Source organism: Setaria viridis, chromosome 6 (genome assembly GCF_005286985.2).
Source record: "Setaria viridis chromosome 6, Setaria_viridis_v4.0, whole genome shotgun sequence".
In the NCBI taxonomy this organism is placed as follows: domain Eukaryota; kingdom Viridiplantae; phylum Streptophyta; class Magnoliopsida; order Poales; family Poaceae; genus Setaria; species Setaria viridis.
This window is the reverse complement of record NC_048268.2, coordinates 26463268-26486187: the sequence shown is the minus strand read 5'-3', so window position 1 is coordinate 26486187 and position 22920 is coordinate 26463268. Positions and strand designations below refer to the sequence as shown.

The 22920-nt window shown below is 44.4% G+C and overlaps 2 protein-coding genes across 4 annotated transcripts; both read left to right on the top strand.

The window, feature by feature from the left end:
* The first annotated feature begins 1283 nt into the window (after positions 1–1283).
* LOC117861850 (disease resistance protein RGA5) lies at positions 1284–10755 on the top strand. The gene is made up of 6 exons (XM_034745377.2): positions 1284–2049; positions 2422–2470; positions 3865–4926; positions 5223–5233; positions 7480–7596; positions 10658–10755. Exons 1-6 carry the CDS (start codon positions 1284–1286, stop codon positions 10753–10755), a joined length of 2103 nt encoding a protein of 700 aa, XP_034601268.2.
* Positions 10756–13543: 2788 nt separating this feature from the next.
* Positions 13544–16992, top strand: LOC117861227 (protein FAR1-RELATED SEQUENCE 5-like). Of its 3 annotated transcripts, none has more exons than XM_034744750.2 (3): positions 13544–13856; positions 14134–14501; positions 14688–16992. In XM_034744750.2, exons 2-3 carry the CDS (start codon positions 14461–14463, stop codon positions 16639–16641), a joined length of 1995 nt encoding a protein of 664 aa, XP_034600641.1. In that variant the 5' UTR covers positions 13544–13856; positions 14134–14460; the 3' UTR covers positions 16642–16992. The 3 variants fall into 3 exon arrangements, with proteins under 3 accessions (XP_034600641.1, XP_034600642.1, XP_034600643.1); XM_034744751.2 differs by having other exon boundaries at positions 14123–14501; XM_034744752.2 differs by lacking the exon at positions 13544–13856 and having other exon boundaries at positions 13881–14501.
* Positions 16993–22920: the final 5928 nt, after the last annotated feature.

The window sequence follows — 22920 nt, the reverse complement described above, 5'->3', positions numbered from 1 at the left end:
CCCAAGACCTAACTCTCTGGCCGACACTCCTTATCCAAGAAAAACTCTCTAGCCGACACCGCATTCTCCGCCCAAACGCCGGCCAGATCCGAGTCGTGGGCAGCGCGTCAGAACACGGCCGGAGTGCGTGAGGCCAGCAGGCGGGCGGCGTGCCGGAGCGCGTACTACTCCATCGAAGATCGAACTGTGTAAGCTCCCCCTCTAGCCCTTGTTTACTTCCCAAGTTGGGAGGTGCCAAATTGACATTTTGCCATAAATGCGACACTGTAGCGTTTCGTTTGTATTTGTGAATTATTGTCCAAATATTGACTAATTAGGCTCAAAAGATTCGTCTCGCAAAAGTACAACAAAACTGTGCAATTAGTTTTTGATTTCGTCTACATTTAGTACTCCATGCATGTACCGCAAGTTTGATGTGATGGGGAATCTTCTTTTTGCATAGTGTCAAAGTTGGGAGTTTGGAGGGAAGTAAACAAGGGCCTAGTTTTCCTAGCAACGTCTGGCTCCGTCGTTCCCTCCTCAGATCACCACTTGCAACGTCACTAGCTTCCCCTGCTAATTATGCCCAACTGCAGTTTTCCACAGCACTGGATATTCTCAAAACCTTAATTAAGCCCGCCCTGAAGCTTGGGTAATATTGTTAGGAAATACTAAGACTGTAGGTGCAGATATGCAATAGATTTGGTACAAGCTGCAATACGGCACAACACATGGTTAAACACCTCGCGAATATCAGCTATGTGCTTTCTTCACTATGAGCTAGAGCATATGTGTTGGATATTTTTTTTGCGGCCCTCTTTTTCACCAACTGTAATTCGCTAAGAAAAATCCAAGTAATGTTAAAGATACAAGGCAGCATCTATTGGAATTTTAGACTTCCTTCTGTATATGTAGATTTACTTGTGTACACATGTTGTGGAAAGCCCTCTTCGCTTTTTAACCATTTCACTTGACCCGAAATGTAGCTCCACTTAACATCCGGTGGAAGAATTTTATATACTTTTCAAATGGAAGACAAATAGTCAAAATGATTCATATTGTTAATATCTCGGGTGTTGCAAGTATGTTGAAATGAGGCAAACTTATCTAATGATTTCACCCCATCAAAATATTATCTTTGAATTGTGGATCCAATGTTTTTGTTCTTGAACAGGTTCCTTGCCAGGAACAGGACGGTCCTGTCATAGAGAGGCAACAAGAGGCTCCTAAGTGAAGAGTGAAGATTTTGTGAGAACAGAGAAGCACTGAAGACTTTGAGAGGATTAGGTCATCCAGAGACCAATATGATTGAAGTGACGGCAAGCGCTTTGATGGGGGTGATAGACCCCCTCCTTGACAAGCTCTCTGCAGTGCTGCAGAAAGATCATGCCAAGCTCAAAGGTGTGAGCCAGAATATTGCCTTTCTGCGAGATGAGCTAAGCAGCATGAACACTGTGCTGGCGATGGTTTCAGAGTCGGATGAAGTAAATCCACTGATGAAGGAGTGGATGTGTCAGCTGAGAGAGCTGGCCTACGATATTGAAGATTGCATCGAAATCTTCATGCACCATCTCAACCGTGATGGTGCCTGCAACAGCTTCATCCACAAGATGATAAGCAAGATCATCACCTTGAAAGCTTGCTATCAGATAGGTGATCAGATTAATGAGCTCAAGGAGCGTGCATTGGAGGTTAGCGATAGGCATAAAAGGTATGAGCTCGATTTATCTGGCCAGTGTTCAAAGTCTGTGGTAATTGACCCCAGGTTGCCTGCGCTCTTTGAAGAGGGAGATACATTTGTGGGTATTGACAGCCAAAGGGACATACTTGTCAAGTGGCTTACTGATAGCAGTGATTCACACCCGCAGCGCAAGGTTGTCTCAGTTGTTGGATTTGGCGGATTAGGAAAGACAACCCTTGTTAATTGTGTCTTCCGAAGGATTAGAAGTCAGTTTGATTGCATGGCTTTTGTGTCTGTATCCCGATGTCCTAACGTTAACAAGATCCTTGCAGATGTGCTATTGCAAGTTCTTAAGAGAAGTAGCTCAATTACAGAGGATCAAAATAAAGGTCTCTATTTCAAGGGGTGTTTGGGAGGAGGGGGCTAAACTTTAGCCCTGTCACATCGGATATTCGGATACTAATTAGGAGGACTAAATATAAGCTAATTATAAAACTAATTGCAGAACCCCTAGGCTAAATTGCAAGACGAATCTATTAAGCCTAATTAATCCATCATTAGTGAATGGTTACTGTAGCACCACAATGTCAAATCATGGACTAATTAGGCTTAATAGATTCGTCTCGCGATTTAGCCTAGGGGTTGTGTAATTAGTTTTGTAATTAGTCTAGATTTAATACTCATAATTAGTGTCCAAACATTCGATGTGATGGGGGCTAAAATTTAGCCCCCTCCTCCCAAACACCCCCTCAGAACATTAGGATATCTAGAACTTGTCAACATGATTAGAGAGCATCTTCAAAATAAAAGGTATGAAACACTGCAAATGCCGGCATACTAAATTTGACTACATTCTGCAAAGTTTCAGGGCCAGTTTTGAAGGGAGCACAACCTTTACCATATTTTTAGATGTTATAAAACCATTATCACCTTATCAGGAACTTGTGGCAATTCAAATCGACAAATTTAAGTGAATTATTGGATGTATGACACTGATACACAATCTATCCTATTTGTCTTTTGATTATCTTCTTCCTTTATGATAGATATTACCTAACTAATATTCCTGTCCAATACTTATTTGCTTTTGATTGTCTGATAATCTGAAACATTGTAAGATATACTGTATATATTGGGAATTTAGTGTCTATACTGATTTTCTTTTTTTCATGAAGCTCTTGCTTGATGCGGGTTATTTAATATACACCACCTAGCACTTAGTTCCTTAATCTGCTAGATTTTACTCAAAACAGGGACCTGCCCTTCCCTGTGGGAGCTAATAACTAAGATTGAATTATATCTCATATTATGCAGAACGTTTTTGGATCAGCATCTGCTCATCAATGTTGTAACTATCATAACAGTAACAAAAAATTGAACTATACGTAGGGATGGTAACGGGGCAGGTCGGGGCCAGGTGAAGCTTCCGCGGACCCACCCCCGAAACCCGAACAGTAAACCCGCCCTGAACCCGAAACCCCATTCGGTGGAAATCCTGCCCCGACCCCGAAACCCGCGGGTGCTCGAAACCCGGTGGGTCCCCCGACACCCGAGCCGTCGGCTCGTGGGGGCCGCGCCGCCCCCGAGCTCCCCGTCGTCAGCGGTGGTGAGAGCGAGGGGCGACCCGGTGCCGGCGAGGGCGAGGGCGAGGGTGAGGGGCGACTCGGCGCCGGCGAGGGCGAGGGCGAGGGGTGAGGGCGAGGGCGAGGGGCGACCCGGCAGCGAGGCGGTCGCCGCCGCCGGGGATGGGGTGGATGGGGTGGATGGAGGCTGGCAGGGTGGGTATGTGGGGATGGGGTGGATGGAGGTGGGGATGGGGTGGAGTCGTCTGTTGCATGGTGGACGGGTGGAGGGCTGCTGAGCTAAGGTGTGGGAGGTGTGCTTTGTGGGCCAAATTCGGGGCTCCATGGGCCCCCGCAGGGGAAATTTTTAACCCAGCCCTGCACCCACCATGTGTCGGGTTCCCGAACCCGAGACCCGCGGGGGGAATTCCGGACCTGCCCTCGCCCCGTTGGGTCTGAAACCCGCAGGTCTCGGGTCCAGCCCCGCCCGATTGCCATCCCTACCTCTACCTATATGAATGCTCTGTTGTTAAGGTTTTAGAAGAAAGCCCAGTTTGTCGTTGGATTCTCATGTATGAAATATTTCTTGGGTACATAATTCATTTTATTTTACTTCAAGTTTGTTCACAAATTGTTTAATAGGTACTTTGTCATAATCGATGACATATGGAGCAAACAAGCTTGGAAAGACATCGAATGTGCTTTCCCCCACAATAATAGTGCGAGTAGAATAATAACAACCACACGAATTCAAGATGTTGCTGAGAACTGTAGCTCTCCACACAGAAATTATGTTTATCTGATGAAGCCCCTTGACAATGATGACTCAAGAAGATTGTTCTTGAAAAGGGTTTTTTGTGAAGGTGATTGTCCTCTTGAATTGAAGGAAGTTGTTGATGATATACTGAGAAAGTGTGATGGGTTGCCACTTGCTATAGTTAACATAGCTAGTCTATTAGCAACCATACCAGCCTCAAAGAAACAGTGGGAGAAGGTACGGAATTCTCTTTTATCTGCACTTAAACAGCATCATGAGCTGGAAGTGGTAAAAAGGATTTTGCTTCTTAGTTATTACGACCTACCTCACCATTTAAAGATATGTTTGTTGGATCTAAGCATGTTCCCAGAGGATCATGAGATTGATCGACTGCGTTTGATCAGGATATGGATGGCTGAAGGATTTATTGTTCATCAACGAGGACAATATTTGGAGGATACCGGAGAAAACTACATCAATGAGCTTATCAACAGAAACATGATCCAACCAGTGGACATTAACTATAGTGGTAGACCAAGAGCTTGTCGGGTACATGATATAATGCATGATCTTATTATATCAATATCATTGAAAGAAAATTTTGCTACCATAGTAGATGATCATAAGCTATCACCTTTGGCTTACAAGATTCGACGCCTCACCCTCGTGGGCAATTGTGAAGAGCAAAATCTATGGCAGGGAAGTAACATCTTGTCTCATGTTCGGTCATTTAGTGTCTTTGGTGATGTTAAGAAGATGCCCTCTATCATGGATTTTCAAGTTTTACGAGTCTTAGATCTGCATGATTGCTCTAATTTGGAGGATGGAGACATTGGGAATGTTGGAAATTTAATCCATCTGAGGTATCTAAGTCTCTCCAATAGTAACATTAGCAAGGTCCCACGACAAATTGAGAGGCTACAACATTTGCAGACACTGGACCTGAGATGTACCAGAATAGAACACTAGTAGAGAATTGGCTTTCGATCCGACCTCTTTTGTCCCGGTTTAAAGTTGGCCCGGGACAAAAGGGGGTGCGCCGGGGTGGGGAAAATTGGAGGGGAGCATTACTCCCGGTTGGTAATTGCAACCGGGACTAAAGGCCCCCCTTTAGTCCCGGTTGCAACGGCTAGCTGGGGGGCGTCGGTGGCGGGACCCTTTTATCCCGGTTGGATCCTCCAACCGGGATAAAAGGGACCCTTTTATCCCGGTTGGAGGCACCAACCGGGACTAAACTTCCAACCGGGACAAAAGGTGTTTCCTTTTGTCTCGGTTGGAGTTTTTAACCGGGATAAAAACTCATCCCCCACTATATCCCGAGACAGAGACTTTCTTCTTCCTCCAGCCCGAGCCAGTCCAGCACATTGATAGAGAGCTGAGCTTCACCTACTCTCCGGTGGTGCCAAAGCAAGGGAGGTGCTGCCCGAAGTTTTTTCCCTCATTTTCGTGGGAATTTGACTCAGCCAACACAAGTGTTGCGAAGGTTTGCTACTTCATCCTCGTGTTATGCTTTGATTTATGCTTTGGAGATGGAAAGATTATTTGCTACAATGTGATGATGAAGTAGAAAAATGGAGAGGTATTTTGAGCTAGAATGTGAGGGAGATTGATGTGTCATATATAGTATGCATTATTTCAGTGGTTTAAAAATGATGCTACCTTGTCTAGATGGTTTATCTTATCAAATTCAATATGGTTTTTTAAATCCATATACTTGTTGAACTTGCATACCGTGTTCATTTCGGCGAGAATGTTCTCCGCCGAGCAGCAACGTATGTCAAGAAGGAGGTTCGATTCTACGAGAAAGAGTGGATACGGACATCGTGACCGTGTCCCCTTTTCCGTAGCATCTAACCTCTTTCATGACGAAGTGCGGTGCCGCCCAGCTGAGGACATCCTCGCGAAATGAACATGGTCTTCAAGTTCAACAACTTCTGTAGTGGTAATGAAAGAATTTTTGTACATAGATGACTTCTGCTACTTGTTGAACTTGCATACCGTGTTCATTTCTGCTAAGATGTTCTCCACCGAGTAGCAACGTATGTCAAGAAGGAGGTTCGATTCTACGAGAAAGAGTGGATACGGACATCGTGACCGTGTCCCCTTTTCCGTAGCATCTAACCTCTTTCATGACGAAGTGCGGTGCCGCCCAGCTGAGGACATCCTCGCGAAATGAACACGGTCTTCAAGTTCAACAACTTCTGTAGTGGTAAGGAAAGAATTTTTGTACATAGATGACTTCTGCTACTTGTTGAACTTGCATACCGTGTTCATCTCGCCGAGGATGTTCTCCGCCGAGCAGCAACGTATGTCAAAAAGGAGGTTCGATTCTACGAGAAAGAGTGGATACGGACATCGTGACCGTGTCCCCTTTTCCGTAGCATCTAACCCCTGTTACACTATGTCATTCATTATTCTAATCCGCAGCGCATGGAACACAGACTTCATTCAAAGAAAATCTTACATGGAACACAGACTTCCCGGTACGTATGCAGTTTGCACATTTATTACATTGTATAACACGAATATTTCATAACTTATTTTTTTCCGCACTGAAGTGCTTAAGACAGGAACCCGGGAATAATCTATGTGGCTACTATATCTGTGAGCACATGCACAGTTTTTTGGGACCCAAGGGACCGAAGATGACGCCGCACAACTTTAAAGTACGTAAAATAAATATATTACTAGTTAATTATTTTCTAGCTCCTTATATGTATTTGTTCATGTAACATTCACAAATTTCCAAATTATAGATGTTAAATATTCAACAAGGACTCTTGAAGGAAGAAAGAGTAGCGGCAATATGTGAAGGTCTCATTGGATTCATAATGGACGAGGTGGTAAATCCAAGAGGAGAATTTTATTACGATGGACGACAATTAGACACTCCGATCAGCAACACCACGACGGGAAGATCGTAGGAAGATACTTTGATTTATTTGTATATATAATACGCGCTAATTATGATCGATTTGTACTAAGCTAGTTGAATTGTGTACAAGGATTGTGTATATATATAGTAATTGTATAATTACAAATCCCATTCGTTTAAATACTAGTTGATTTCGTTCTAAAAAAATCTCAACTACAAGGTTAACAAATTAAAAGGGCCGCGGTACTACGTATACGTGATGCATGCATGAAAAATTCAGGCGTCACGGCAGTGCCATGCAAGCGCCATTTAGTCCCGGTTGGAATCGAGCCGGGACTAAAGGGGACCCCTTTAGTCCCGGTTGGAATCGAGCCGGGACTAAAGGGGACCCCTTTAGTCCCGGTTGGTGTCACCAACCGGGACTAAAGGGCCTGTCCCGCGCCTGGCGTGGCAGGCCTTTTAGTCCCGGTTGGTGACACCAACCGGGACTAAAGGGGGTCCTTTACTCCCGGTTAAAAGACCCGGGACTAAAGACCCCCCCTTTTGTCCCGGTTGGTTTATCCCGGATGGATATCTGAGAGATATGCACCCTACCAACCGGGACTAAAGGCCAATTCTCTACCAGTGGAAGAATTGCCAGCAACTGTTGCTGAACTCCGCGAATTAGTGCGCCTATTTCTGCCTACTGGTGTTAGACTCCCAAATGGTTTCAGTAATTTGGAAGCTCTAGAAGAGCTGTCAGGTTTAGATGTCAGTAGGAATTCCCCAGAAATTATGCTAGAGCTAGGGAACCTAACTAAAATGAAGGTGCTTGGGATTGTGTGGTATCTGGATGGATCAGTTATCGACAAAGGAAGGTTCAAGCAATCTTTGATCTCATCGTTGTGCAGGCTAGGAGAAAGAAACCTCCAGTTTCTAAGTTTTACAAGTAATAGTGGTTCTTCTGTAGATTTCTTGGCTGATTCATGGTGCCCTCCTCCACGTCATCTACAGACACTGTTCATGTGCGGTCTTACTGTCCCCAGTTTCTTTAGACTCCCCAAGTGGATATCATCCCTTGTCGAACTCACCTGCTTAGAGATTTTTATAGAACAATTGAGATTAGGGGATCTGCAGGTTCTCAGAGATTTTCCTTCCTTGCTCTGCCTCCGAATTTACCTAAAAGAATCCCCACAGGAAACACTCAGGATCAGTCCTGTTGGATTCCAGTTTCTGAAGGAGCTCTGTTTTTACCCATTGGATGGTAATTTGGCTTCTCTCAATCCAAGAAACAGAAAGGAAAGATTGAGCCTTACGTTTGAAGCAGGGGCAATGCCAAGGCTTGAGCTGCTTCATTTTAGATTTGCTGCACATGGTAGCTTTGATTTCGGCATCAGCCACCTCATTTCTCTCAGGCATTTGCGGGTGTTTATTAATTGCCGGGGTGTGAATCCTCGGGAGGTGGATGCCGCTGAAGCTGCCATCAGAAATGCAGCTGCTCTCCTTCCCAACCATCCACTGCCAGGGATTTTTCGGGCACATGAAGGAGCAATGGTACAGGAGGAGCATATAGATAGCACAGACCATCTTGCCCAACAACTGGACGGTAGCAGGTGCAAGCAGAAGAAGATTCGGATCAGCAGTTTTGGAACTTAGCATTAACTGCAAGGTAATATATATTTAGGCTATCATCGCCTCTAATATTCTTCCTTTTGAGATGTGCTAGCTTCTAACACATGCCTGTTGCTGCTGTACTAATTTTTCTGTACTTTTCTTAAGTCTCTTGTTTAGGTTACAACCGAAGCACGATGATGTCCTTGTTATCAACAGGGTTGTTGATTGATCTGTTCATTTTTCTGAGAGAAACAAAAAAGAGAAAAAAGAAGGGAAAATGAACATGCTCTCTGCGGCATTTCCAACTCTACATGACAAAGTGCATGCTCTCTATTCTGGAACATGTTATGCGTTGGCCTTACCTCTTTCTTGAGAAACCAAACAATGCTGTGTGTGATTAAGTTTCAGAATGATCCGGATGTAGATTCACTAGAAGAATATGGGAGAACATTTTGGTTTGGGCGACAAATCAGGCAATACATCCAAGGGAATGGCCTCAAGCAGACTCGGTACACCACTGGTGGTCCAACTTAGCGACATCGGCATGTGCAATGAGGAAGGGTCTACGCTCCCTAATAGTGCTTGCCACGTGGGTAATTTGAAAAGAACGTGATGCAAGAGTTTTTAAGCGACAGGAATCATCCAGCAGCTCAGTGATGGCTCGTGTCCAGGAGGCGGCAAATGGATGGATGATGGCGGGAGCAAAGCATCTTGCTACTCTTTTCACGATGAGCTATCAAACATGATTAAGTACTGTGCAGATAAATCCATGAGTATTACTTGACAGTCGTTACTTTGCAAATGTATGAAAGAAATGGACTAGTAATTTTAGTCCTGGAATGGGTTAGGAGAAACAGTCAAACAAATAGTAGCTAAGGTTTTTTATATTGCACAAATGATGAGCTATTATGTTTTGGTAATTTTTCATAAATGAAGGGAGCTACTATAAATTATGTTTCATAATAGCATATTTGTGTAATTTAGATGCATGTTTTTGGGGTTTACTTCAGGTGCCTTTCATAATAACGGAGGTGGATAATTAATAACAAATTAAATCCGATGGCTATCACACAATTGAACCTAATGCGAAGGTGGGCAGTCGCATTATGATGGCTATCACCCTAATGCGAATGATTTATTGTTGAACAACGAGGGAAATGTTTGGATGATACTACAGAAAACTACATAAAAGAACTCACCAATAGAAACATGATAGAACCAGTGGAAACTAACTATAGTGGTAGGCTACCAAGAAGTTCTAGATTACACCTCGAACTACTAATCCGTCTAATTGACCCCTCCTCCCAAACTGGGGGATCGCTAGTCCACACGCGTTCGCCAGGGGATCAGCCAACGTGCGATCTCACACAGCCAACAACTTTCCCTTTATAGTAAAATAAATTTCCCACAACTTTCTACATTTTGAAAGCTATAACTTATATATATAATTTTATGTATAATTTTTTTCAGATCTCAATAGAACAACTCTTTGACACAACTTTCGTGATACACATAACTTGTACGTATAATTTTTTAAGATAATTTCTTATAGGATAATTTATTAACACAACTTTCGCAATAAGTATAACTTTTGCACATAACTTCTTCTAGTGGAGTTTTTATATGATAATTTTTTAGCATAAACTTCACGATACTTACAACTTTTATGCATAATTTTTTTCAAACACCTTATCGTATGATAACTTTTGAGCATAATTTTCATAAGAACATTTTTAGAAAAGACTTATTGTACAACTTTATACATAAGTTCACCCTACATCATCAGAAAAAGGTAAACAACCGAAAAAAGATAAAACTTGGTATTACAGAATGTGAAGAAAAAACAGAAAGGAAAATGAAAAGGGAAAGTAATTAATACCTGGGCTCTTCACTGGTGTGCGACACGCACACATGGGCGCTGCCGTTATGCGGGCGGGCGGGCGGATCTATGGTTAGTTTGAAAAGCGCGCGCTGCCGTTCTGCGAGCGGGCGGGCGGATCGATGGTTGGTTTGAAAAGTAGCACGCGCGTGTAGGATCAACATTGCGCCCGAACTGTGCAAACCACGCGCACAAACCCCCCGAGCCCGCTCCACACCGGTTTCAACCCGCGCTGGCGTCCACGTCGACCCACCGTCCTTCCACGCCAGCAAAGGCCTTCACGCTGTTTCTCTCTCTGTCTGACTCCCCTGTCTCTGTTTCTCACTCTCAGCCCCCTCCGCGGCATCCTGCTTCCCGCAGCCGCCGTCGCCGTCGCCCTGCCCCTCGCCGCCCCGGGAGGACCTCCCTCCTTCTCCGCCGGAGCAGTAGAAGCAGGAGGAGAAGCAGAAGCAGCGGGTGGTGTGGCTGGTAGGGTGCGACAAGCCGGTGCGGGCGTACCCGCCGCCGGTGAGGGCGCGGGAGCTGATGCAGCAGCACCCGCGGCACCTGGTGTGCCACGCCGACGCGCTGCTCATCAGGGAGAAGATCCCCCGTGGCGACCGGGGAGGAGCTGTAGTCTGGGCAGGCCTACTTCTTCCTCCCGTCGGCGGGCCGGACGCGGCGGCCGAGGATCAGGACAAGTTGCAGGGCAGGCTCGCCGTGTTCCGCGGGGACGCGCGTCTCGCCAAGGTCTACGCCGATTGAGCACCGCCCCCTCTGCGCCACCCGCTTGCGCCTCGATTCACCACCCCCGCGCAACGCCGTCACCGGAGCCGCAGGGCTTCTTGTGGCTCCAGCTCCTGCGAGTGTGTGGAGAAGAGGCAAATCGAGCTCCTCCTCCCACAAATCGACCTCACCAAGCAGCAAATCGACCTCTGCTGGCCGGAGCAGGGAGGCGACGGGATGTGAATCGAGCTCCTAGGCTCCCATGGAGCCGAGCCGACAAGTTGGAGTTGAAGAGGGGCATTGCGGCCGGCCAGCCTGCCTCGTGGAGTCGAGCACGACGAAGTGAGGAGAGGGAATGCGTCCGGCCTCGAGCGCCCCTGCGGCTGCGGCAGGCAGTGACGGCAGCCCCCACCCGCTCATGCCCCTGCGGCTGCAGTGCCGGCAGCGCACGTCCGCCCGCCCATGGCGGCGGTGGACGACATCAGGAGCAACGGCGGCGGCGCACGCGCCCCGTTGGCGGTGGCCCTTGGTGGCCGTGGTGAGTGCGGAGGGGGGGTGGGCCGCGGCGACGTGGACAGAGTGTTGGCCGATGTGGACACTAACATGGATCAAAACTGGCTTGGAGTGGGCTCAGGGGTTCACATACTTTGCATAGTTTGGGGGCGTCAGTTAGACAGGTTTGTAGTTCGAGGGTTGAATTCTAGACTCGTTAAAGAGATGTGTGGGGTAATATAGACTTCTTCCTATATGGAAATTCAGCATCGCTGAGATATCCGAAATGGATATATACCCTAGCTACCTCTACTCTCCGATCTCACTTAATTTGCTGATAAATGAACAAGATATCGAATCCAAAGATAGAAGCATCAGTTTAAAAACACATCTATTTTTTAAGAACCATATGAAATCCATAGAAGTTTGAACGCAACAAAGTGTATCCCGATTCATTATATTCCTATGGAGAAGTAATTAAAATCCCATCCATAGAAAACTAATGTATGGAGCAAGATATATCCGAACGAGAGATTCATCGCATTTACGAGCTTGTCATAAATTGAAGATGCCCTACAAAAGCCACGCCCTCTTCGTTGTCACTTGCGCAGTTTCCATCCCACAGAAAGAAAGAAAAAAATACTACTAGCACAAACGAACCATGAACTGTAGAGCGGCCACCCTTGTCCTTGCTGCGGCGACCCTTGTCGCCGCGTTGCTCTTCGCCACCGGCGACGCTTGCGACGGTGTTCGATCGATGTCCGTCGAAGACGCGTGCCACGCGGCGGCGAGCACGGACCCACGCATGCACGCCCTCTGCCTGCGGACGCTGCGCACCGCCTCGCCGCCCAACAGCAAGGTCTCGACCTACGCGGCCATCGCCGCCGAGGCGGCCGCTCTGTCGTGCGACGGCACGGCGAGGGCCGTCAACGTCCTGCTGCAGGGCGGGTCGCTAACCAACATGCAGAGGACGATGCTGTCCGGCTGCTATGGCGACCTCCGCAGGGCGCACGAGGCCGTCGCCGCCGTGGAGGGCCAGCTGGGCCGCTGCGTGTTCGCGCACCTCGGCCGGGGGTACGGTGAGGCCATGGCGGCGATCGACCACTGCGCCACGAAGCTGGACTCCCTCGGCCAGACGTCTTTGCACAATTTGGTCGTAGGGGACAAGTATAGGACCGCGCTCGCTTCCCGATTGGGAGCATATCCCTGACGGCATGATCATCCATGGATTTCATGTTTCAGAATATGTTTCAGAATAATGTGTGCTGACTGCTGAGTGCTGACCACTCATAAGTCATATCTTGGATGTCTTGGCTATAATGTTTTGTTGAGCACTGTATGGCGTTGCTTGTTAAGAATAGTCAACGAGACTACGGGTTTGGATTTGCAGCAAGATTCTCTGGATACTCTTGCGGGTAAGAATTGGCTTGCTAGTGCAAGAGAGCCGTTTCGACTTGCCTAGCCTGGCTTGGCAAGAACCTCGTTGCTTGTGCCTGCGAGGCAAGGCGAGGCAAGGCCAGCCTCGCAGAGAAACCAAGTAGACCCTAAATCTTTGGATAGGACAAGAAGCTGTACAAAGAACTGTACAAGAAGAAGAGATAAGAGTAAAAACGAAAGCAAGAAACGAAACGACTACTTGTTCCCTTTATGCGAGTCAAGAATGGGCACCATCGTTGCAAGAACTCATAAGTACTTTTAGGGTGCCTGAGGATGCTAGCGAATTACTTGCAACGCCATGGTCTGTGAAGCCTTAGGTTTTCCCCCTACATTTGATGCTGATTGTTCTGTTTTCTCTAGTAGCCTAGGTAATTTTCATCGCGTGGTAAACATGTGTAATTGCTTTCAGTGGCCTAAGAAGGTAGTCCATATAGGCCCAGGCAGGGTACTCTCCTGGAATTTATTGAGTTTTGTTACTGCTTAGATTTTGAAGGCCCAAACCGAAGAATAGGCCCGGCAGCGGCCTGCTCAAACTAACATAGCACATCCTCCCGTCAGCCCGTGCCGTTCGCCCGTCCCCACACTCGCCGTCTCGGCCGCTGCCCAGGCCCCCGTCCCCCAACTCAGCCTGGAGCCACGGCGACGCCGCCACGCGCCGCCCGCCCGACCCCGAGTCCCGGCATCCAGGCTCCAGCCGCGCCATCAGGCCGCCACCCACCGCGGAGCCGTCCTCCACTCCTCCAGGGCTCCAGCCTCCAGCAGTGCCCGAGCGCCGGGCCGCCGCCGCCCGACGTGCCGCCGTCGCGGCCGCACTGGCCGCCTGTTCCCCGACCGGCACCCCCCGCGTTGTCATCCAACTCCAGCGGTCCAGCGCCCTGCTCTTCTCTGCATGACTGGTGAGTGGACTACAGACTACTCTTGTACTTTACTGTCTACTCCAATTCGGCAATTTCAAGTGCAGGTTTGCTTAGCTTACCCTGAAATTGGTGTGTACGTTAACATATGAATGTGGCAATATTTCTATTTGTTGGTTCGAGATATTATGAGAACTTTTGAATATATTGTGGTACTTTTGATTATTTTATACTTGCAACATACCTAATTGTTGGAGAATTTTGTAGTTTGTGTTACCGAATTGATTTTATTGTATTCTGTATTGGAGCTTTTGGATAGGCATAAACATAGGGAATTTACATCGGAGGGGACGTCTGATGCCGCATCGCCGTTCTTTCAACATCTGACAGCAGGAAACAAACGCCCACAGAAGCAGCGAGTACCCAGTCAGTTGTCTGCCGTGATGCGCCCTGGCTGGCACTACAGCAAACGCGTAGCTGATGGCGGGACAACAAAATAGCATCAATCGCTGCTGGTTTTCTCGCCAAAAAAATAACAATATCCCTGATCCTTTAGCTTTCCCTTGCACTTCCAAAGGTAAAGAAGAAGCAATTGGTTGAAGATCAAGTTCTTGGCTGCTGCCAAATTTACTTCTGTATTACTGAGATGGAAGAGGAGGTTAAAGCGGTGCCCCATGATTCCAATATGTAAGTAATACAACCCCATCCTGTTATTTCTTAAGTAACATCCGACAAATTTTAGTTGTGCCTAAGTACTGCTACTCCTTCGATGTTCCCTCTGGCATGAGATCTCACAAATTTTAGTAAGAGATTACATAATTTTTTTTGGTAAGCATTTATGCACTAGTCTCACACTTTGTGGTTTTTATACAGTGAGACCTTGCCTAGTTTGGCACCGTATGTTGGCATGGAGTTTAGAAATTCAGATGAGGCTTGGGCATTTTGGCTTAGTTATGGTGGGCAGAAAGGCTTTGAGGTGAGAAAAAGGTATACAAACAAAAGGCCATCTGATGGCACGGTCACATCATGTAGATTTGTTTGTGCAAAGGAGGGTCATCGATTGCAAGACAAAAGGGATCATTTAATCAAGCGACATCGAATTGAAACTAGAACTGATTGTGAAGTCCACATGAGTCTTAAAATGGACCGGAACAAGGGCAATTATAAAGTGACTGAGCTGGTTTTGGAGCATAATCACATACTACACCTGCCAGAAATCTTACGCTTGATGATGTCACAAAAGAAAACTTCAGATTTACAGGTGGCAGGTGATGCTAGAATTGAGCCGAAAGCGGTAGATGATGCTGAAATTGGGCCGAAAGTGGCACATGAGTTGGCTAGTTGCCAAGTTGGTGGATCACTCAGTCTTAGCTCCCTTCAAGATCACACGAACTATTTGCCGACCAAGCGCCAACGGGAGATGGCATATGGCCAAGCAGGTAGCATGCTTAAGTATTTTCAAGACAAAATTGCTGAGAACCCATCATTCCAATATGTATTGCAAATGGACTGTGAAGAACAAATAGCAAATATATTCTGGGTTGATGCTAAAATGATAATGGACTATGCACATTTTGGTGATGTTTTTAGTTTTGACACTACTTTTGGAACAGACAAGGAGAACAGGCCTTTTGGTGTCTTTGTCGGATTCAATCATTTTAGAGAAACTGTAGTTTTTGGTGCTGCTCTTATGTATGATGAAACATTTGAGTCCTTCAAGTGGCTGTTTGAGACCTTTCTAAAAGTTCATAACGGGAAACAACCTAAAACAATCTATACGGATCAAGATTCTGCAATGGGAAAGGCAGTTGCAGAAGTGTTTGTGGAAGCATGGCATGGATTATGCACCTTTCACATTATGCAGAATGCTGCCAAACATCTACATGCAGAGAAGAATGAAGATACAAGTATTCTATCAGATTTTAGCGCATGCATGTTCGAGTATGTGGACATGGCAGAATTTGAACATAAATTTGACATCATGAGGAAAAAGGTGAGCAAGCAAACTTGGTTGGATGGTATATACAAGTTGAAAGAAAAATGGGCTGAATGTTATATGAAGGATGTATTCACATTAGGAATGAGAAGAACACAGTTGAATGAGAGTGAGAGTCTGAACAATGACTTGAAAATCCATTTCAAATCTGATTTTGACATCATCAAGTTTTTCAAGCATTTTGAAAGGGTGGTGCAAGGAAAAAGGGATAATGAATTGAATTCAGAATTTGATTCAAGGAAAAATTTGCCTAAAATATGTATGAAGAGACCACCACCTATTTTGGTGCAGGCTAGCAAGCTGTATACACCTATTATATTTGAAGCTTTTCAAGGTGAATATGAAAAATCCTTGGCAGCTTGCACCAAGGCATTGGAGGGTGATAATGAATATCTAGTAGGAGATTTTACCTTTAAGGAGGAGTACAAAGTTATTGGTGATCCTTTGAAGCAAACAGTTTTATGCAGCTGCAGGCACTTTGATAGAACTGGGATATTATGTGCCCATGCTCTTAAAGTTCTTGATTTGATGAATATCAAATTACTACCACCACAATATGTGTTAAAGCGATGGACATGGGAAGCATGGATGGAAACTATACAAGACAACCAAGGAAGAAATATAACCGAGAATCCAATGGATGCTATGCTTCGCTACAAATTTATGTCTCACAAATTTCTCAATTTGGCACATCGAGCAGCCACCTTTCCAGAATGCTTCGTCTTAGTAGATAGTGCACTTGACATCCTTGGTAAGCAAATTGAAGACAAAATCAATGAATGCACAGTTCGCTCCGATGACCTTTTTGCTGGAGAGCTTGTGTTCTGGTGAAGCAAGCGAAAGCTCATTTTGCAAGTGAGCAATATGCAACTCTGTTGTTCAGTGCTGGGAGCATGGTCATCTGGTGGCACTGGATTATGCCACACCTCATTCTCTTTTGCCACCAGAATTATATTACCAATTTGACAACATTCAGTGTTCTACCCTCAAATTGACAGCACTTAGTGATGTATATAAGTTTAGCTTTCTTTTGCTGTTCTGCATGCAAATATTCTGGGAGCATGGCTACACATTTTGCAGGTCCCTTTTCAGCTTTATTTTTGATAGCTATGCAGTATCTCAGAATAATGCTCAATGTAGCAGCAGCACATTCTAATATTCAGTGTTCACTGTCCTGCAGAATTTTTTATTCTTCGTTTGAGCATTCAGAATCCATCCAATAAATATTTGCATTCAGAGTCTATCCAATAAACGTTCAGGCATTTATTTGAGCATTTAGAATAATCTCAATTTACAATTTCAATTTAACGTTCGGAACATTCAGTAAAGCTAGTTCTGAGGGTGGCATGGCACTACACGCCGTTGTTGGTGAAATATAGGAATGTTTCAAAGTGATTAGGTGGCACCACATTTATTCTTTTAGAGAGCTTCACCTGTGCAGACAGTTCAAATATCTTCGCTCGTGATCCCTTCAGGTTTAGCTGCAAGCCTGCAATCATATTTGAATTTGTCTAGTCATAAGTAAGGTGACTTAACACCATCGAAGCATCTCTCTTTCCCTCTCCCCTCTTTTATACGAATCTACTGTAAGAAAATTGAGCTTTCAATTCTTTTGGAGTAGTTCTCCGCTGTTAAATGGTCAGATATTCGTACTTTTACGCGCATTCATGTGCATCTGTTAACTCTTCACATTTTATTTCAAGGTATAAATAGGCCGCCGGACAACGATTATTGACAAGTTGGATTCTGTTTCAGAATTTTTCAGAAACCATTTGCAAACACCCTACTCTGCTTTGGTTTTCAGGACAGAATCACCTGTAAGGCTAAAAGGTGTCGTTGACTGCTTTAGTCTTTCTCTGATTGGTATCCAGTTTCCATCAGTCCAGGTCAGCAGCACATTCGCGCTTTGGTTGCCTATTTCTCCAGTTGACACATACAGTTGACGTTTCAGACAATCAAAATGACCTGCAATTAGTTCTGTCCTGCTGTCGGAAGTGCCAGTTAAATCCAACCTGTAGGAATACTCCATCATGGTCGATCCAAGTCAGCGGGGGCTGACGTGGCAGGGTCAACAGGGACGGTTTCAACTTTTCAACTGCTGATGAGTTCAACCAACCAAGGGTTAAAAGCAAGACTGAGCTTATAGGCTTCCTTTCTTGATGGATTTTTGCATATCCTTAGGCGATTTAGCCTCGGAGGAGGAAAATCCTAATTAGGCATCGGATCATTACAAACTCCTTCCACTTCATTCTTTCTTCTAGTGACCTGCGTCTGCGGTAGCTACATGTACCGTTTACTTCTTGTTATTTAGAGTGTGTTACTTCTTGTTATTTAGAGCGTGGTTTGCTTGTATCATTTGGTTCCTGTCTGAAATGATTCACCATCCCATGTAGGATGAAGCTATCCTACTTTAATACATTATTCTGCTAATAGGAGTGAACTGTATGATACAAGTAAATTGGTTGAACCCCACAATCCAGGATTATCGATGCATGCATCAAGCACATCCTTACATTTGGAGCAGTAGTCTACTGGTTTCTTGCGCGCGTTTAAGTAGAGAGTCCATTTATAGTGTATCTACTGCTTACATCTACGGTTTACATGATGGTTTAAGTACGGAGTAGCAGCCATGATCAGCAAAATATGCGTCAAAATAATCTCCACTGGTGGAAAAGTGAGCATAAGTTCCGGTTGGATAGCCTCATATATCTCGAATATCCAACCGGGACTAATTTTTCGAGACTAAAGGTCCCTCTTTAGTCCCGGGTCACTCACCCGAGACTAAAGACCCTCTTCACGTGGTCCCTTTAGTCACGTGGCACTTTTTTTCTTTTTACCCTAAATTCTTTTTCATATTAATGCTAATTGTTGCTTCACTTATATATATAGTTATACGTATACATACTTAGCGTACACTACTTATATGTATTCACTCGTATTGTATGCATATCGTATATATATATATTTCATGATAGTATATGCATAATATTAATTATAACTACTATATATACAATTCTTACTAGTTTATACATATTAAACTAGTATTTATACAATTACTATATATACAATAATTTGTTCTGTTCATTCTTAGGATCCTTCCGTCGTGGTGTTGCTTGGTTCGGCTATTGAATGTCCATCGTAATAAAATTCTCCAATGGGATTTATCACCTCGTCCACTAGAAATCCTATTGGAGCATCTTGGATTGCCAAAAGTCTCTCCTTCTCCAAGAGTTCTTCTCACATCTGTAATTTGAAAATATGTGAATGTTACACCAACAATTAAATATAAGGAGCTAAAAAATGATTAATTATTAATAGGTTTGTTTTACATACAGTTATATCGTCCGATATCACCTTGTCCCTCATGAAACGGTACATGTGCTTACATACGTAGTATCCACATAAATTATTCCCTTGTTCCTATCTCAAGCACTTTAGTGAAAAAAATAAGTTATGAAATATTCGTGTTATAGAATGTACAAAATGTGCAAACTTCATACATATCGGGAACATTGTACTAAATGTAAGTTTTTCTTTGAAATTACCACGGTGATGCTTACAGAATCATTTTCATGCGCTGCAAATTAAAATAATGAATGATACAGTGTTAGGTGAAAATTTAGGAATCAAACTTTGCATAGAGATAAAGGTCCAGAATTATTACAAGTTAAGCATGTATTGAATGTCTTGGTACTCGTCCTTTGTTTCCTCAATGAAGAAAACACAATAACGTTGCTTTAATCAATCATAATTATAAGGAGAATGCAGTGGAAACTGCATACATAAATGTTCATATTAGAACTAACTAACATTAATTAGGTAAGGAAAAGGAAAATAAAAATCGACGGTACCCACACTTACTTAAAGTTGTAATACAGTAGTATGTATTGCTTGTAATTCTGTTGCTCCAACAATTTATCTATTCGTCTAATGTATCCTTTGGGTGATCTCGAATCTGACTTGGTTAATAAGTGTTGGGTCCATGAAGCCACCATTGAAGTACGATTCTCAGCGGCACCTCTGAATTTGCATCCTACATAAAATAAAATAAAAGATAAAGTTAGTAGGATGACACACACACAAAATAATTATTTGAGCCAAAATTAACATCTAAATAAACGCACACTTACAGAACCTAAGCACTGATGAGAGAGACATCAAGGGCATCTTGATGGTACACTTCATAAATATCCTTAAATTCCAACCATAGCAGTTTCTCACTTTCACTAATTTCAACTAATTGTCTAGGGCATTTGCACTAATTTTAATTCTAGTATATTGAGCATTTTTCTAAGCACTTATACTTAATTTATACTATTTTTCTAATTTATACAATTTTTCTAAGTATTTAACTAATTTATATGGTTTTTCTTAATATTTAAAATAATTTATACTAATTTTCTATGGATTTATTCTAATTTATACAATTCTTCTAAGTTATCTAATTTTCTATGAAATTGAAAACACGGGTTGCGTCAGCAAGCTGCGGTTGGATGCGGCGCACCCATACCTCGTCGGAAGGGGGGCGCCGGGGATGAGCGTGGCAGCGTGCGGCGGGACGGTGTGTGGGACGGTGCCGATGGAGCTCGATTCGGCCGGCGGCGGTGCACGGTGGTCGGCGGTGTTCGGGCGACTCTCTGCGACGTCGGGCAGAGGAGAAGGGTGCTGCCGGGGAGCCAGGGTGCATAGGAGAAGGGGCGGCAGCGGTGGCCGGCGGGGAGGGCTGGGGTGCTGCTGCTGGCGGGCACTGGAAGCATCGTCGAGGAGACGAGGGAGGCACCGGGGTGGTGCTGCGGAGAAGATGCCGGCCAGAGCAACGACGAGGTCGAGGGGGACGCCCACAGAGGAGATGACGGCGGCGCCGGTGGCGGTGCGGGCAACGAAGGCGACGAGGATCGTGAAATCGGTTATGTCCCAAGGAGGGGAAAGGGCTTGGATATTTATACTTCCACCCTTTTAGTCCCGGTTGGTAGTACCATCCTGGACTAAAGAGTGTTTAGTCCCAGGTGGTATTACCAACCTTGAGTAGGGGGGCCTTTAGTCCCGGTTGGAAATACCACCCGCCCGGGACTAAAGGGGGGCAGCGCGCGCGACTAAAGGGTGGTATTTCCAACCGGGACTAAAGGGTCCCTTCCCTTTACCTTCCCCGCACAAACCATTATTTCCACCCTTTTATTTCAACAATCAGTTTACTCAAAATGCTACAAATTTTATAAATATGAAATAAATGTACCAAAGTAGATGAGATGTTGAATAAATTTTTTAGATTACTGGTTTTAAGATGTAATCAAAAAAATACTAAACTATAATCTAATATGTTTTAAGTTGATTTAATACTTTTTCTTAATCAATAAAAATGAAAAAAAATCAATGTTTTAAACATACAAAAATATATCCAATTAGCTTATGTGATTAAGTTAATATATTGACCATATAATATTTTTTAACCTTTTTATTGTTGTTTATGTTGATCGAATAATCATGTGCAACCAATCAAATAATAGCTTTACAAGCGCCAATCGTACATTCTCTGGTAGAATACACCTAAGTGCAACCGGAAGCAATTGGTCATCAACATATAGCAGCCATAGACCTTTAGATTTGTGAACTTTTTTTTTATATTAATTATTCCCTTTATATTCGAGGAGTACCCATACGGAACCTTGATACTATTCATGCAATCAAACATGCTATCATTTTCTTCCTTACTGAGAGTGTAACTGGCAGGACGTAAGTAGTGCTGTCCTTTATCTCTCTTTTCTGAATGTAGGTCATCTCATTGCTTCAGTCCTGTCGTGCTTCCAATGTATCTTTTGAGTTCCCATAACAACCTAGGAAGCCTAGCGCGTTCACGCAAATATTCTTCGTTAGGTGCATCCTGTCAATTGCGTTGCGGACCTCTAGGATTTCCTAATAAGGTAGCTCCCAAAATATAGACTTTTTTTTCCACATGGGTGCATGCCCGTTATCATCGTTCGGACCAGGTTCGCTAACAAGACCCTTTCCAAAGACTACCCTTATATCCTTTATTATCTCAAATACACGTTTTCCATCTCGGTGTGCAGGTTTTTTATGATGGTCTACCGCCCCTTTGAAATGCATTCCTTTCTTTCTTAATGGGTGGCTAGTAAGAAGAAATTGATGATGATCTATATGCATGATCTTCCTAGAGTGTTTCAAATGCATGTTGTTTGTATCGTCTAAACAGTGGGTGCAGGCCCAATATCCCTTGTTTGTCTGTCCTGAAAGGTTACTCAGTGCAGGCCAATCATTGATAGTTATGAACAACAATGTTCATAGGTCAAAGCTCTCTTGTTTATCCTCATCCCACACACGTACACCTTCTCCCTTCCATAGCAATAAAAGTTCATCAACCAACGGTCTTAAGTACACGTCAGTGTCGTTGTTGGGTTATTTTGGGTCTTGGATAAGCACTGGCATCATAATGAACTTCTATTTCATGCACAACCAAGGAGGAAGGTTGCACATACATAGGGTCACAGGCCAAGTACTATGACCACTACTCAACTCACCGAATGAATTGAATCCATCAGTACTTAAACCAAACCTTATATTTCTTGCATCGCTTTCAAAGTCCGGAAATGCTCTATCAACTGATCTCCACTGGGCCCTATCAGCGGGGTGTCTCAGCATGTCATCTTGCTTACGTTCTTCTTTGTGCCATTGCACTTTCATCTCAATTTTCTCTATTTCTAAAGCATAAAACAAAGCATAATAACAATAAATGAAGGGAGGATGAAGTAGCTAGCCTTTACAACACTTTGGATGAGTGAAATCCCCACGAAAATGAGAAAAAAAATCAGGCAGCACCTCCCTAAGCTTGTTTGATCGCCATGGAGAAAGAGCTCGAGCTCTCGGTCTGATGAGTGGCTCGGGCTCGGGGAGGAAGAAGGGGATTTTTATAGGGCGGGCGTTTAGTCCCGGTTGGAAAAACCAACTGGGTCTAAAGGCCTCTCATTTAGTGTGGCCTGGTGGGGAATGCTGGGAATTCTTGGACTTGGTTCCATCATCTTCGTTGGACCTCCATGCCTTCCATGTGTGTTTAACACTCTTTTTGATCCATGTATGTATTTCTAAAAATGACAATGA

What these genes read in the sequence shown, in the direction of transcription:
- LOC117861227 (XM_034744750.2), top strand. Translation starts at nt 14,461, where the DNA reads ATGGAAGAGGAGGTTAAAGCGGTGCCCCATGATTCCAATAT. An exon ending in GTGCCCCATGATTCCAATAT is followed by an intron (nt 14,502 to 14,687) that starts GTAAGTAATACA and finishes GTTTTTATACAG; the next exon opens with TGAGACCTTGCCTAGTTTGG.
- LOC117861850 (XM_034745377.2), top strand. Translation starts at nt 1,284, where the DNA reads ATGATTGAAGTGACGGCAAGCGCTTTGATGGGGGTGATAGACCCCCTC. An exon ending in TACAGAGGATCAAAATAAAG is followed by an intron (nt 2,050 to 2,421) that starts GTCTCTATTTCA and finishes TCAGAACATTAG; the next exon opens with GATATCTAGAACTTGTCAAC. An exon ending in AGCTCTAGAAGAGCTGTCAG is followed by an intron (nt 7,597 to 10,657) that starts GTTTAGATGTCA and finishes TCTCACTCTCAG; the next exon opens with CCCCCTCCGCGGCATCCTGC.